The following is a 15,233-nucleotide window of genomic DNA, read 5'->3' on the forward strand; positions in this document are numbered from 1 at the left end:
ATGAAAATGAAATATATACCAAACCATAAATTTTTTATATCAAATTAATAGTACACCATTTCAATGACTCGAATTAGGATGAAAAACAGTTTTTCTATAAATTACTTGTACCACCTTTATAAAAATGAAATGCCCATTTTGTCATTTTGTTTTTACAGTTCTCGATCCAAATATATATTTATAACTATTATTATATTATTTTTTAATATTTAAAAATATATCTATTAAAATTAATATATTTTTATATATCTATTAATTAATAGATGGATTTATTTTGGATATAACAAAAATTTGAAAATGTTATATATAACAAAACCAAATAACAAAAAATTAATTCAATCCAAAGAGAGATAAGATGAACTCCCAGAAAGAGAAGTTCTTCCTTGCAGTGAACTGTATGACATCACCACAACCATACTCCTCACCGAAGGTGTTGATTCCATTCACGTGGAAGTCGGTGTTACTAGTAGAAACAAGACCACATGAGATCGCTTTTCGGGCACTTTCTGATGTGTTGAAGACAACACGAACATCACCGTTGGGGAGTTGGTTAAGCGCCTCGATTCTCCCATTTTTTCGAAGTTCTTCCGAAACCCTACCGAGTGCTGGGAGGGGCACATTCTTGACGACAACGGTATTTTCCGTCTTCTCTTTAGGAGACACAGAGAGCGGGCCTACTGATGAGTAGACGGATGTGCGGCGTACTTGTGGTTGTCGGAGGGAATTATTTATTGGTGTGTCGATGATCGATAATCGCGGGAAGGCGACACCTTTTTCGTGGGATTTTCTGACAATTGTGGGCGCTGTTTGTTCTTGTGTTTTAATCGGGTTGAGCGAGTTGAGATACGTTGATGGGAAGTCTGTGGGTCATTCAAACGTGTCAATTAAAAAAAGACAAACAGTAAAAGCTGGGTCGCATCACTCAATTTGACTTTTTCAGTCTTATCATATTCTCTTTATCATAAATTATAATTAAAATATTTTAATAAATATACTATATTTTATACTACATTAACATTTTTTTTACTCAAGGTGAAGAATTTTAAAAAATGTATTATTTATTACTATATTATTATTATGAAATTAAATTGAATTAAATGGTATATTAGTATAATAATATGTTAATAAATTGTTAATTACTGAAATTAGGTTTGTTCACCCAAATTTTTATTTAAATTTATTTAATTAATATAAAATTACTATAAATAAGTAAAATGGTTTTAAACTAATAGTTATAATAAAAATATTATTAAGTTTAGTTTTTTTGATTGGATTATTAAAAGAGATACAATACTAATATGTGTTCAATATATCTGAAACACTCATTGTTTCTTATTGATGCAATGTTTAATTTATAGTTAAGATAATGGTAATATATAGTATTTAAACAAAACATAATGAACTGTTATAAATATCGCAATATAACTAACCACCATACAATTTAATACAATTCGATTAATTTGCAACGAAATACCGAGAGTTTTACCTAATCAAATTTAATATCAAGGAATTCTTGTTATTTACTTTCAAATGGATTTCTAACAACTCCAAATCTTGAAAAAAAGCAAACTCCAAAAGAAAACCGGGTTCTTTAGATGGGTATTGAAATAAAACTTTTGGATTTTTATTGTCAGACCGTCGTATCGCATGCGACAGTGGACAAGTTTGGTATTGTGAGTTATGCCGAATTCATGAAGAACACGGGAGAGGCGTTTAAGATTGAAGACATTGAGAGGTATTGTCTCCGTGTCAAGAAGCCGAATGCACAAAACAAATTAGAATATATCGACGAGTCGTCGTACAACAAAGATGCCATTGGAATAACAGATGAAGTCCAATTGGTGTACCACCCCTCCGTCTGTGCCAAAATGTTATGTGAACAACTCGAAGAGACTGATGTCGAGAAGTTAAAGCAGTCCTTGTTTCACATGGGGCCACTTTTGGACGATGACTTTGTCGAAGCTGAATTTACTGAGGAAGGCGGTATTGAACAAATCATGTCTGTGTTGTTAAATAACGAAGGGAATATTCAAAAATATTCGATTCAGCTTTTAAGAAAGTTAATGAGTGCAAAAGAAGGGTTACAGCGAATAGTTAATAATGAGGAACTTGTCGAAATGCTCTATTCGTTGATTAATTCATCAGTGCCTTCTGCCGTCTCGAAGCAAGCGATTGAGTTGGTCTTTGTCGTTTGCGCTTATGACGGATTTTTCAGCTTCATGTGTGCTGCGAAGAGTTACGCCAAGACCAAGGCGGAACCTATCTTCTCGAATATAGTACAAATGTTGGACGTTGACGAGTTGGACACTCAAATTGACATTTTAACACTGATTTTAACTGTTCTGAACTGTGCACCAGCTATTGAAAATAGGAACCAAATTATCACTAACTTGAAGGAACTCAACATCGACACAAAAATTAAGAACCTTTTGAAGAAATGTAAAGTGGAGGAGTTGAAGAAGAAGCTGAAAGAAGTCAATGCGATGCTTTCCGTCAAAATAGCGACAAGTACCATCGACTATCAAAATCTGTACATTGATGCAAAGAAGAGGTGCAGTGAAATGGAAACCCGTGTGACAACTAGTGACCATAAAATCAACGAATTAAGTCGCACATTAGACTCAGTGACAGCAGAGAAGTGTAATTTAGACAAAGAGCTTAAAGAGTTGAAAACAAAATATATGAAAGAAGTCACTTTAGCTGCAACGGCACAAGCTAAATTGGAAGTCATTGGTGGCAAAGATGGGAAAGATAAAATTACCAGCGCAGATGAGATGCGAATTGAGTTGAAAAAGTATAAAAGGATGTATGAAAGTTTAAAGCCAAATGAATTGAAATTGGAATATGACTGCGTCGACTTGAAAGCTAAGAACGAAGAGATTAAAACCATCTTGGCTGAAACGAAAAAGGAAAATGAAATGCTGAAGGAAAGTCTGAAAATGCAAACATCACTCGGAGTCATTCCAAGTGATAACAGCACTTTACCTCCTCCACCTTTCACGTTACCAGTCTCTGTGGGAAATACTCTGGAAAATAGTGACTTGCCGCCTTTACCACCAGGCTTAGCTCCACCAGATGGAATGTTACCGCCACCAGGTTTGTATTTCATCACAATAGTATTATTATTCTATAATAATAGGAGTTGTAAAGTAAGATGTATAACAAATAGGACTTGCGCCACCGGGAGGAATGTTACCGCCACCAGGTCTAGCTCCGCCAGGTGGACTCATGCCACCAGGAATGTTACCGCCGCCAGGTTTGTGTTATTTTTTTAAATACAATGATATAACAAATAGGACTCGCTCCACCAGGTGGAATGATGCCGCCACCAGGAGGTATGCCAATGATGAAAAGCGACAAGAAGAATAAAAGTGTTGTGAAACCAAGTGAGAAGATGCGGCCGTTGTATTGGAATAGAGTGATCATCGATATGGACACCGACAAATCAATTTGGAAAGAAATTAAAGAGTCGAAGCTGAACGAGAAAGAGGTCAACCAACTCTTCTCACAAAAGAAAAATGCGACAAATTCGAATTCTCCAGCTGCCGAAGAGAAGAAGGTTAAGAACAAAAAGGAATATATCCGACTTCTCGACGACAAAAGATACAACCAACTTGGTATCATCAAAAGTCGGTTGCCAAAAGAGGAGGTCTTAACAGATGCTATTAAAGAGTTGAATACTTCGATCATCAATCCGGACCTCTTAAAAACAATTAAAGACTCTTTGTTGACTACTGAAGAGCTTGCACTCTTCACAGATGTCGGCAGTGAAACTGACCCAACTGAATTGTTCTTTTATAAATTGTCAAGCATTAAAGGAGTCCACGAACGACTGGAGTCGTGGTACTTTGTGCTCACATTGAATGAGAAAATTGAAGACTTTCCAGACCAACTTAAGCGTATGGAAGATGCTATGAATGCGTTGAAGTCTAGTTTGTGCTACAAGAAGTTTTTGGGTGTTGTTATATCACTTGGGAATTATATGAATGGAGGAAATGCGACGAGAGGGCAGGCGGATGGATTTAATATCGACTTCTTGCTCAAATTGAGAGACGTGAAAGACAACACGAACACAACAAACATGTTAGAATATTGCTTGAAGCAGTTAACCCGGATGGAAGGACTTCCTGAGGAACTTTCACCATGCAAGAATTGTGTATTTGACTTGAAGATGATTGGGGGACAAATTCGAAGTGTTGTTAAAGAGATGGAGAATGTGAAACGGATGATGGCCAAAGTTGTCGATCCGAATGATAAAGGTATTAAGACGTTAGTGAGCGAAGTGAAAGAGAAAGAAGACACGGTGAATGGGTTGTTAGACAAAAACACGCAATTAGAAGAACGTTTGAAAGAGATTGTGTTATGGGCGACTGGAAGTGCGAAGGACGCGCAGAAAATGGGGAGTGAAGAATTCTTTGGGACATACAAACAGTTTGTAGTGATGGTAGAGGAGACCATTAAGAAGTTGAAAAAGGTACCAGCCGAGCCGAAGCAGCTTAAAACAATCAACAGAGCAAATGTTGGGAATAAAGTTGCTGATGGTGAAGATCCAATGGCTGTTCTTATTGCGAAGATCAAAGCTGGAGGGGTCAAGTCTCAACTGAAAAGCACCAAATAATTTACACACATTCTATGTTCTTTTAAGTAGAAAGTTAAAGAGTTTTAGTTCATACTTATTAATAAATTAATAATAAATAATACTAATAAAAAGATGCATAGTAAATTGAAACAGCTTAATCGTCCCACTCATCACTTTCCTCAGAGTCATTATCATCGCTGTCATCGGCGATGTCCTCTCTTCTTTTTTGCATGGCATTTGCAAGTAAACTGGTTAAATCAACTTTTTGTGTTTTGTTCAAGTTGGCCACGGACGGGCGCGGCGCGTTCATGTCGACCTTTTTGAGTTGAGCCTTTCCAAGTTGTTCCAACATCGACCCACCAGCAGGAGAACCTCTTGGTGGTGGAGGGGGTGGTGCTCCGGCACCTCCAGGTGGTGGAGCCAAAGGAGGAGGAGCCAACCCTGGTGGTGGTGCAAGCAAATCAGCAGGAGGTGCGACCATTTTAGCTGCACCAGTCCCACGCCTAGGAGCTGGTTTAGGAGGTGCACCATTAGGTCTCGAACTTGGTTTAGGTGGAGCGCCATTTGGTTTAGGACCACTTCTAGGAGAAGGAGGGATAGGTGGAGGAGTTATATCTGTATTTTCTGCGCCTGAATCAACGCGTGGAGTTAAAGAGATTGAGTGTACTTCAGGTGCGTCATCTTTCCGTTGTAACTCTCCTAAGATTTCTGCTGGAATGTTTCCGGCTTGAACTTGTTCTGTAATGATAGCAAAGAGCATTTGTACTGTGTCGGGATCAGCAAGATCTTTTCGTTTGACACCGGCGTCTTTCAAGATTTGCTTTAAATCGTCTGAAAGCCATTTAGTGTTGATTAAAATTTGCTTTTTGTTGATGATCAAGTCTTTTACTCTGCGTGGCCAGACGTTTTGAGTCTTCGACAACTTTTTAATTTTTGGAGTGTTTTTTTCAAGGAACTGCGTGATCAAGGAAGACGACGTTTGTTGTTGCTCTAAGAAAACGAACATCCCAGTGATAATTTGACAATACATTTCACACATCAAATTTGTCGTATCAGTCAAGCCTTTCACTATCCCCTTTTGAACGACTTTCTCACACTCATTGATGTTCTCCATAAGTGTTTTAAGGTTGTCCCCTTTCTTTAAATTCTTTGCCTTCTTCGTGGCTTTTTCTTTGGATTCTTCAGACTTCTTCCGATCAGTCTTGATCGAGTCTTTCATCTCTTTGATCTTCTTGGGAAGTTCATTCACTTCGCCACGGAAAACACGAGTAGTGTTGTCTGTAAATACTTCATTACTCTGCTTAATACTGTTGGCATCGGCTTCAATCATACCTGCGACGTTCTGAATGGCAGTGTTGATCTCGTTACATCCTTCTACAGTCGGGCACATCGTTTTTAAAGCAGCAGCAAGTGTTGAAGAGCACTGCGCGAAGTGGAGTTGTGACTTGCTGTATGCTTCACAGGAGTCAATAAGCAATTTGTAATTTGGAAGTTGAGAGTTCATTTGCTTTGAGTTAATGTTTTAAAGTCTGAGCATGGAATGGTTCAGTGATCATTTGATGAAGTCATTTTAACATTGACAATTTCAAGTAAAAAAGCAATAAAATACAAAAACAAACCGAAAGAATAGAGCTGGTAAGGTCATCCATTTCCTTAACTTCAGTTGTTGTTTTGATCGAGAAGTCTTCCTGTGTCATTGAATTAAAAGATTTGATCAACTTACAAGATGTATCGTTTGTTTTTTCGAATAATAAAAAGGATGAATGAAACTAAGATATGGGCCCATTATTTTGAGCCTTTCTCGGGATGTTTTGGTTCATAATCTTTTTTTATAAAAAGCTATTATTGCTTTTGTGTTCTTTTCCTTTTTGCCCAAATTTGTAGCCTTTTCTTTTATAAACATCTGGAGACATATTTGAGAATAGAGTGCTATTTTACTTACTTTTGTTTGATTTAGTTGTGAAAACTTGTGTTTCACACCTGAAAGGGAATTCAATATTTTACATTTTTTGAACTATTATTAAATTAACAATTTGAGTTCTTTTCTATTTTTAACCCGAGTTGGATTTGCTCAGCAATTCTTAAAAATGCGTCGTTTTCTTCATTTCAATGATTTATTCAGTGTTTTGGTAATAAATACAAGTAGATTTCTTAAGAAATGGTTTTGTTTGGGAAATTAACAGAAATATTTAATGTGGAAATTTCTGATTGTGTTTTTGTTTCAATTACCAACTTCATAAAGTAGTATAATTATATTGTTTTAGTAATTAACTATAATATAACCACAATCAATTGTTGTTCCATCCCGATATTTCGGTCAATTATATTTTCTGTTGAAAGATATTATTATGTTTATTATTATTTTTTAATTTATAAAAAAGGAACTATCCTGAAATAATTTTTTTATTACAAAAAATAAAAAAAACAATAAAATTTAAAACAAATATATTTTATTATATAAATTAATTAAAAACAATAGTTAATGTAATTTTTATATGTTAAAAACAAATTAATAAAAATATAGTTATAATAGTTATTAATAGTAACACTATTAATATGGAATATTGTTGAAATAATATTTTAAAAATTGTATAATAATAATAATATTATAATTATATTTAATTAATGGAATAATAAAAAGTAATATTTTACATACACAACAAATAATTTGAATAATATTGATAGTCTAGACTCGAAAGTTTATTGAACTTTAATCAATTGAAATGTCTTAAATATTTCAAGGTATTCCAGAATATTAGTCTTAAGTTTATTTAAAAAATAACTAAATATGATAGATATGAAAACATCCATAGAATGTTGTATATCAATTTTAAATTTTTGATAATGGTATATATTATTTTATATATTATATTATATATATTTAAAGAAAAAGTTTGATTAAATTCTCACAATTTAAAATTTTCACTATTTAAACAGAAACATCATCAAGATTGTTTTTTTCTTAAAGTATATCTTTTAGTGTTCTTTATATGAACTGATGAAATAAACATATCACAAGCAATATTTAATTTATTTTGTTTTGATAAAGATTTAACAGAAGATTTGTGTTGTAACTTTTTACAATCAACCAGGTTCATAATATCTGAATACTTTAAATACAAAAATGAATATGCTAAGTATCCTTTTTATGGTTATATTCTCATATTCGAATGAAATTGGCGCACATTGCAAAGTTGTTACTGAAGACGAGTGTACTATTTGTTCTCATAATTATATATTGTCTAATACCAAAGAGTGTATCCCAATTTCGGATATCCACTGTTCACAAGTTGATTATTCACATAAATATTGCATGAAATGTTATCCTGGCTTCAGACTTTCGATTGACACAATGAAGTGCATTTTTGGAGACGAATTTTGTGCTCAATATTATGTTAACGAGAAAAATGTTATATCTTGTTCTTCATGTTTTTTTGAATTTACTTTAATTGATTCTCAAAGATGTGAGAATTGTAGTTTTATTAATTCTGGATGTTATCTGGCGACAGGTGATTGTTCAAACTGTACACAATGTGGAACAAACTATTATTTAGATAATGGAAAATGCATTAAACTAAAAAATTGCAAAAGCAATGATGAAAGGGATACCAAGAGGTGTTTAGAGTGCATTCCGGGGTATTACCTAGATGAAAACACGTATATTTGTCACCCAGGAAATATATCCAAATGTTTAGTGTATTCTTCAAACACCAATTGTTTTGTTTGTGAAACTGGATTGGTGCAGATTGGGAATAAATGTACTAAAATAGAACATTGTATTGAGAGTGATATGGAACAGTGTACACAATGTGATGAGAAATATTCTCTTCAAAACAATAAATGTGTAAAGTGTTTGGATGATAATTGTGTTTATTGTGACACCAATATATCTAAATGTGAACATTGTGAAAAAGGTTTTAATTTGACTCGAGGTGGAGATTGTGTTTTTTGTAATTCATCTGAAGGGTATCATTTTTATAATGACAAGTGCATTAGATGTAATTATGAATGTCAAAATTGTGATTTGAGATATCCTGAAATCTGTACTAGTTGTTATGATGGTTTTGTTTTGAATAATGGAAAATGTCTCAAATGTGGAGATGGGTGCAAAAGATGTGATCCAGAATATTTGGAAATGTGTGTAGGATGTGTCGAACAATATGTTATGTTGAAAGACAGGTGTATAAAATGTGAAGGCTCTTGTAGTACATGTGATCCCAACAATTTATCACAATGTATCGAATGCATCTCAAATTATTATTTGGATTTAAATACCAACAAATGTATTTCATGTGATGAACTTATATGTGAAGGAAGTGACAAGATGAAATGTACATCGTGTTTGAGAAAATGTCGGGAAATAGATGAACCTTATTTTAAGTGTATCAACATTTCATGTGTAGAGTATGATACTTCTCGAAGTGTTTGTACTGATTGTGCCGATTCGTATTATCTTGATGACAGCTATCGATGTGTTAAATGTGCTGATATTTGCGACACCCAAAATGGATGTGTAAAAACGAAAGACACGTGTATTAATCCACATAGAATTAACAACTGTGCGATTGAAACAGAAGACAAAAAGTGCAAATATTGTGCAGAACATTATGTAAAAAAAGGCGAAACACAATGTGTTTTTGAAGCGTACTGTTATTCTTTTAATGATGACTGTGAATGTACCTCCTGTTTTGACGAAGTGAATGGTTCTGTTTACTTGTATGTTCCATACGACAATGGCAGATGCAAAACGGATTCCACATATGGGCAAACGATTACAATGGTGTTACTATTTCTCCTTCTATTATAATACGGACACTTTGTTTTTACTTTAGAAATGAGCCAATAATGATTTTAAGTATTAAAAATGAGTAATAAAAAAAACTTAATTGCAAGTGCACTTTACTCTTGAGCTTTCATTGTAACTTCGGAGAGTTGTGGATTCCCAAATGACGTCCCTTTTTGCGAATTGATCTGCAACTTGGGTTCAGTTGAGGAAATGGGGCTATCAGTTTTAATTGCATCTCTTTCATTTGCGAGCTTTGTAATCTCCATACCAGTAATGAAGGGGTGGCTAACACATTGGTCGATCGAGTATCTCTTCTCAATGTCAACAACCAACATATGGCGGATCAAGTCCTTCACCTCCGGACTCTTATTTCCCCAATATGCCGGATCAAACTCGTATCTCTGATGACAAATACAGTCAAACAACTGGCGGTTCCCTCCATCGTCCCCATCGCTGAATGGCGGATACCCGCAGACCATTACAAACAAAATCACCCCCGCACTCCATACATCCACTTTACTCCCATTATATGGCTGCCCACTCAAAATCTCTGGCGCGACATATAACGGTGTTCCACACATGGTTTTAGCAAGGCTTGTCTGTGTAATAATTCGTGAAAGGCCAAAGTCTGTGATTTTGATCTGGTCTCCACCCTTCGTTACACAGAGAATATTCTCCGGCTTCAAATCCCTATGAACAATATTGTGAGAATGAAGATACCCGAGCGCACTGAACATCTGCTTCATTATAATTCGGCACTTCTCTTCAGAAAACGATGTTTCGGCTATAATTTGTTGGAACAATTCTCCGCCCGACGCTAACTCCAAAATCATGTAGAGGTATTTTTCTGTTTGATAAGTTGTTTTCAACGCAACGATGTTCTCGTGTTTCAATTGATTCAAAATAGTGCACTCGTCAAATACTGCGTTCGGTCTACTGCTAACTAATTGAGCCTTTTTCAAGTCAATCACTTTCATCGCGTACAATTGATTTTCTTGAATGTTTCTTACTTGTCGGACCATCGCGAAATTGCCTACGCCACAAAACTTCCCCACCTCGTACGCGTTTTGTGGTCCGCCTTGTTTCTTCTCTTCTTCTATGTCAACAAATGATTCAAACATATAAGAGACACAATCAATCGTTTTTCCGGGAAGCATTGTAATGTCGTCGTAATTTTTAATTTGTGTGGACCGTCCTCTCCCTATCAATTCACCATTTACACATGTCCCATTCGTAGACGTGTCAGTTAACACGTAGTAGGGCTCACCAGCCAATCTTGCTCGAATGGAAAAATGACGATGACTGATGTGTACACAATCACCAAGGCCCATTTGTGGGTTAACCTTCCCAAAGACTTGGTCCTCCTGAACTATTGGGACGTTAGGATACCCCGGTGACATTGAAACTAGTTGTCCCCACGCTTTCATTCTCTCTCATTTTCAGTTCATTCCGTTTTTTTATCTTTTCTTTGTCTATCGATATCGATTTAGACATTTTTTTTGAAGTGGTAAATGATATAGAGTCATTTCCCGATTCTATAGATCAAATAAACTGCTAATAAATAAGGTTAATAATTCAATGAATGATGGAAACTGGTATTATTGATTTAAATGTGTCATTAAAAACACTTTTGTTATTACTAGAAAAATATATTATAACTTCTACTCTATTATAATATTTTTTTTTAAAATTTTGGTTTTACAAAATCATAAAACCAGTTTGGGTTCTTATTTGCATTTTTGTTTATTTTGTGATTGTGAAGCATTTATGATAAAAACTGTTATTTACAACTTATTGGATGATAAAGTTTAAAAATTACTATATGGTATAGTATTAAAACTATACTAAATTGAAATTCTCAAGTCAACGAAGAAAGAGAAAAACAGAGGTAATACGCTTTTTCAATTGCAAATGGATATGAAAAGAATAACAAAAATGAATAGAATATAAATTATAGAGACGATTTATGAATTGATTTACAAAACAACACAACAATGGGTGCTTTTCTTTTTTGGAGGAAGGGGGTCGAAATCCGGACTCTCCGAAATAGAAGAGTCAAGATTACTTTGCAAAAAGGCGACACAATCACTCTGAACACCGACATCTATTTGTGCCGCTTTCAGTGTGTTATTAGCACAAAACTCAAGCGCACTTGGCTGTTCCTTTTCACATGCCTTCCCAAAGGCAACGACCCCGCGGATCAATGATGTGTCTGCGTACCGATTGATTTCTTGTTTCCACTTCTCGAGGTGGTCTGCAGTCTTTTGTGATGACTTTGTATAGACCAAAAATATCGAATTTGTATTTTTAAAGAAAGAAGTTGTGAATGAAAAAAGGGGATCTCTCCCGTCTTCTTGTTAAGTTGTTTCTTTTTGAATTAAAAAGTCCCTCAACCATTACAGAGAGTACAAACAAACCACATGTAAGTAGCGTTAATATATATGACGTTTCGTTGTACTTCATCAAATACGACGAAGAGTATTTTTCTTTGGACGTTTGATGGTCGACAGAGTCGATGTACTTGTCGATGAGAGAGTGCACAGACTGACTATCTTCTCCTACAAATATAAATTTAATTTCTTTCAACATGACATCCGGATCATCGGTAAGCTCTGAAATGGATATGGGGCGTTGTTTTTGCGACATCACAGAGTGGTTTCTGAGTTCACATAACAAGTTCGCACAAACAAGGAGTGTCGCAACCCCCTCCTCTTTGTGTTCTGAAAAAACCAAGTTTCTTTTCTTCTTTTCTTTGTTATTTATCAAGCAATTTTTGGAGTAATATTACGGGATTTTTATCCTATTTTTCTTTTTCTTTTTACTCTTTTTTTTCTTTCTTTTTCTGTTTTTTCTTTATCCTTTTTGAATAGGCTTTGTGTTCTTTTTTAGCATTGACCCGATTTCTTGATTTGACTTGTGCGTCGAATAAGATTTCCCATAAAAACTTTTTTATATTAATTTACTACATATTCTAATAAATAAATCAGAAATATTTAATTTTAATATATCTTTTGGGATATTTATTAGTAATCACCCAAAAATGATTTATTAATCTAAAACAAACCCGAAAAATGGAGTTAACAATTAGTAAATTATTTTGAATATCACCTGTAAAATAAAAATGGTGAAAAACCCCTTTTAATAGTAATTGTAATTATTCCCGTTTTTTATTGATAATTTTAATCGAAAAAATATAAAATATTTTATTTTTGAAATTTTATTATAAAAGAAATATTTTTTTTGTGTGATTCTGTTTCCTTTTAAAAAATCATGAAAAGTATTATAATTTTTTGATTTCAACAAAAGATGAGTGGTTATAATAATAACTATATTTTATTGTATGTTTTAAAATAATTTGGCTCATTTATTTTTATTTGGAAAAATTATAAATTTTGAATCCATATTTTTTTAAATAGAAAAAAAAATAAAATTTTTATATTAAAAAAATAAGTGAGGTATTATTTGCAAATGGGGTTTTAAGTTAGTTCATTTTGTTTTTTTTACTAAATTCTAATAGATCATTTTAAATTTTTTCGTGTCTTTTCAAAAAAAAATTAGAAATAAAAAAATATTTATAATTAAAAAATTGGCAAAATATAATAATTGTGCAAATAATAATTAATAAAAAAAAGTATTAATTATTTGTTTTGTAAAATATAACAATACTTTTATATTGATTAAAAAAGTTGTTTGTGCTAATTATTTTTCATACTATAATAATTATTTGTTATTATTATATAATTCATGTATTAATTTTGTGTATAATTAAACCCATTTACAGTTAGTTTCAAAACAATTAGCAATTTTTCACAACAAATCGATTTATGTTTCACAACAATTATTTTTGTACCTTTAATCAAACCTGTTTCATAAAGAATAATTTTGTATCATATATAATAAATTTGTTGCAATATAAAATGAGTTTGTCTCAAAAGAAATATTTGTGCTATAATTATCAATTATTGTTTCAAAAAAATATAGAATGTTTGCATAAATGGTTTTTATTGTTTCTAAACAAATAATTACAAATCAAACTAAATGTGGGTAAATCAAAACCTAAAAATGATTATATTGTATTTCGGCATGGCGGTCAACTCTTTTGAATTTATACATAGAGATAACATTGACCAAATTTTGAACATAAGTTCAACTGTCCAACCGGATTCAAATGCCCCAACCCAAACAATTCAACTTGCAGAAAGAAGAAGCGCTGCAGATATTTCATTGTCACTTATACAACCACCACTACCAACTCATCTCTAAATACAACCGACTTCTAATTCTACAGACAGGATATCCAAAAGAATATATATAAAAGTCACAGAATCACAAAGAAAAAACTGACCGAAGAATATGCCGAATATGGAAAAAACACGAGATTGGAAATACTACATGACAGAAACAAGAATTGGAGAAGCGTCTGTTAAACGTCTATTGGGAAAGCTTGAAAGGGGCGGGGACATATCAAAACCCAAGAAACAGGGTAGAAAATACAAATTTACACCCGAAATGCTCACAAATATTTCAAAAAAACTTTCCTTGGAGGGAAAAATACTACGAGAAACAAAGAAACTTTTGGCCGAAGAAGAAATGGAGAAGATTGCAAATGGAATTGAAACGGACTTTGAAGTTGTCTCAATATCAACACTATCGCGTTACATGAGAAACAGAGAAATTATGAATCAAGCCAACGTTCCTTTATTATCTTTTACTGAGGTGACTATTCGGGACCAAGGTCGAAATCTATTGAAAACAAACAACTCAGAGTTGAAAAAAGAAGAGAACTACAACAGTTTTTGGACTCTGGAATGCAGGTCGTCTTCGTTGACGAAAGTCATTGGAAAGTCGGGAATGTGAGAAGTCGTATGTGGGGAGAACGAGGAAAAAATATATTCGAGAATAACAACTCAGTACTTTTAATTTATCATGTATATGTGCTATTAGTGACACGGGATCAAAGTATTGTAAATTGTTTAATACAATTGTTAATAGCGACATTTTTATTTAATATTTTAGGGCTCTTGTTGATGTATTTATCGCTGTTGGTAATAATATCGTATTAGTAATGAACAAAGCTTCAATTCATTTGAATCAACTTGAGATTTATGCAGAATCCAAGGGATGCAAAGTAATGTTCAATGCACCTTATAGTCCAGAATGTAATCCCATTGAAATGATATTTGGAATTTGGAAAACTCGAGTGGGAAATTTGGTTAATGTAACGATATTGGATATGGTGCAAAACATCTCTAGTTGTTTCGAAAATATTACCCCAGCAGAAATAAGCAGAGTTATAACACACTTTATTTCGGTGGTGACAAGAAAAATGTTTGCAATGGAAGATTTATAATCGTATTTTCGTTTAATATGTTTATTGTTTATTATTGTAATTATTACTACATTATTATAATAATATATTTAAAGATATATATTAAAACTTTATTTAACTAGTGATTTGTAATTATTTGTTTAGAAACAATAAAAACCATTTATGCAAACATTCTATATTTTTTTGAAACAATAATTGATAATTATAGCACAAATATTTCTTTTGAGACAAACTCATTTTATATTGCAACAAATTTATTATATATGATACAAAATTATTCTTTATGAAACAGGTTTGATTAAAGGTACAAAAATAATTGTTGTGAAACATAAATCGATTTGTTGTGAAAAATTGCTAATTGTTTTGAAACTAACTGTAATATCTTTTGATATATTTTTTATTAAATATTATTAATTGTTTAAGTATAAATAATCGTTAATAAATTTAAAAAATTTATTACCAATTAAATTATAATTTTTTGTATTGACTTTTTTATTATTTTTAATAACATAAAGAGAAAGGACGGACATGGGGACGAA

The 15,233-nt window shown here is 33.0% G+C and overlaps 6 protein-coding genes across 6 annotated transcripts; 2 read left to right on the top strand and 4 right to left on the bottom strand.

The window, feature by feature from the left end:
* Positions 1 to 330: 330 nt before the first annotated feature.
* Positions 331 to 919, bottom strand: EIN_397030 (hypothetical protein; the record flags this gene model as incomplete). Its single annotated transcript, XM_004258566.1, has 2 exons — positions 331 to 860; positions 901 to 919. 2 exons carry the CDS (start codon positions 917 to 919, stop codon positions 331 to 333), a joined length of 549 nt encoding a protein of 182 aa, XP_004258614.1.
* Positions 920 to 1,595: 676 nt separating this feature from the next.
* Positions 1,596 to 4,618, top strand: EIN_397040 (formin 1,2/cappuccino, putative; the record flags this gene model as incomplete). Its single annotated transcript, XM_004258567.1, has 3 exons — positions 1,596 to 3,096; positions 3,170 to 3,256; positions 3,297 to 4,618. The coding sequence occupies 3 exons, from the start codon at positions 1,596 to 1,598 to the stop codon at positions 4,616 to 4,618; spliced, it is 2,910 nt and encodes a 969-aa protein (XP_004258615.1).
* Positions 4,619 to 4,733: 115 nt separating this feature from the next.
* On the bottom strand, positions 4,734 to 6,083 carry EIN_397050 (hypothetical protein; the record flags this gene model as incomplete). The annotated part of the gene is made up of 1 exon (XM_004258568.1): positions 4,734 to 6,083. One exon carries the CDS (start codon positions 6,081 to 6,083, stop codon positions 4,734 to 4,736), a length of 1,350 nt encoding a protein of 449 aa, XP_004258616.1.
* A 1,620-nt stretch (positions 6,084 to 7,703) lies between these two features.
* On the top strand, positions 7,704 to 9,386 carry EIN_397060 (hypothetical protein; the record flags this gene model as incomplete). The annotated part of the gene is made up of 1 exon (XM_004258569.1): positions 7,704 to 9,386. One exon carries the CDS (start codon positions 7,704 to 7,706, stop codon positions 9,384 to 9,386), a length of 1,683 nt encoding a protein of 560 aa, XP_004258617.1.
* A 92-nt stretch (positions 9,387 to 9,478) lies between these two features.
* On the bottom strand, positions 9,479 to 10,792 carry EIN_397070 (serine/threonine protein kinase Chk2, putative; the record flags this gene model as incomplete). The annotated part of the gene is made up of 1 exon (XM_004258570.1): positions 9,479 to 10,792. One exon carries the CDS (start codon positions 10,790 to 10,792, stop codon positions 9,479 to 9,481), a length of 1,314 nt encoding a protein of 437 aa, XP_004258618.1.
* Positions 10,793 to 11,341: 549 nt separating this feature from the next.
* On the bottom strand, positions 11,342 to 12,011 carry EIN_397080 (hypothetical protein; the record flags this gene model as incomplete). The annotated part of the gene is made up of 2 exons (XM_004258571.1): positions 11,342 to 11,715; positions 11,783 to 12,011. 2 exons carry the CDS (start codon positions 12,009 to 12,011, stop codon positions 11,342 to 11,344), a joined length of 603 nt encoding a protein of 200 aa, XP_004258619.1.
* Between the last annotated feature and the right edge of the window lie 3,222 nt (positions 12,012 to 15,233).

This window comes from Entamoeba invadens (genome assembly GCF_000330505.1).
Source record: "Entamoeba invadens IP1 unplaced genomic scaffold scaff_1105074724775, whole genome shotgun sequence".
Lineage (NCBI taxonomy): Eukaryota > Evosea > Mastigamoebida > Endamoebidae > Entamoeba > Entamoeba invadens.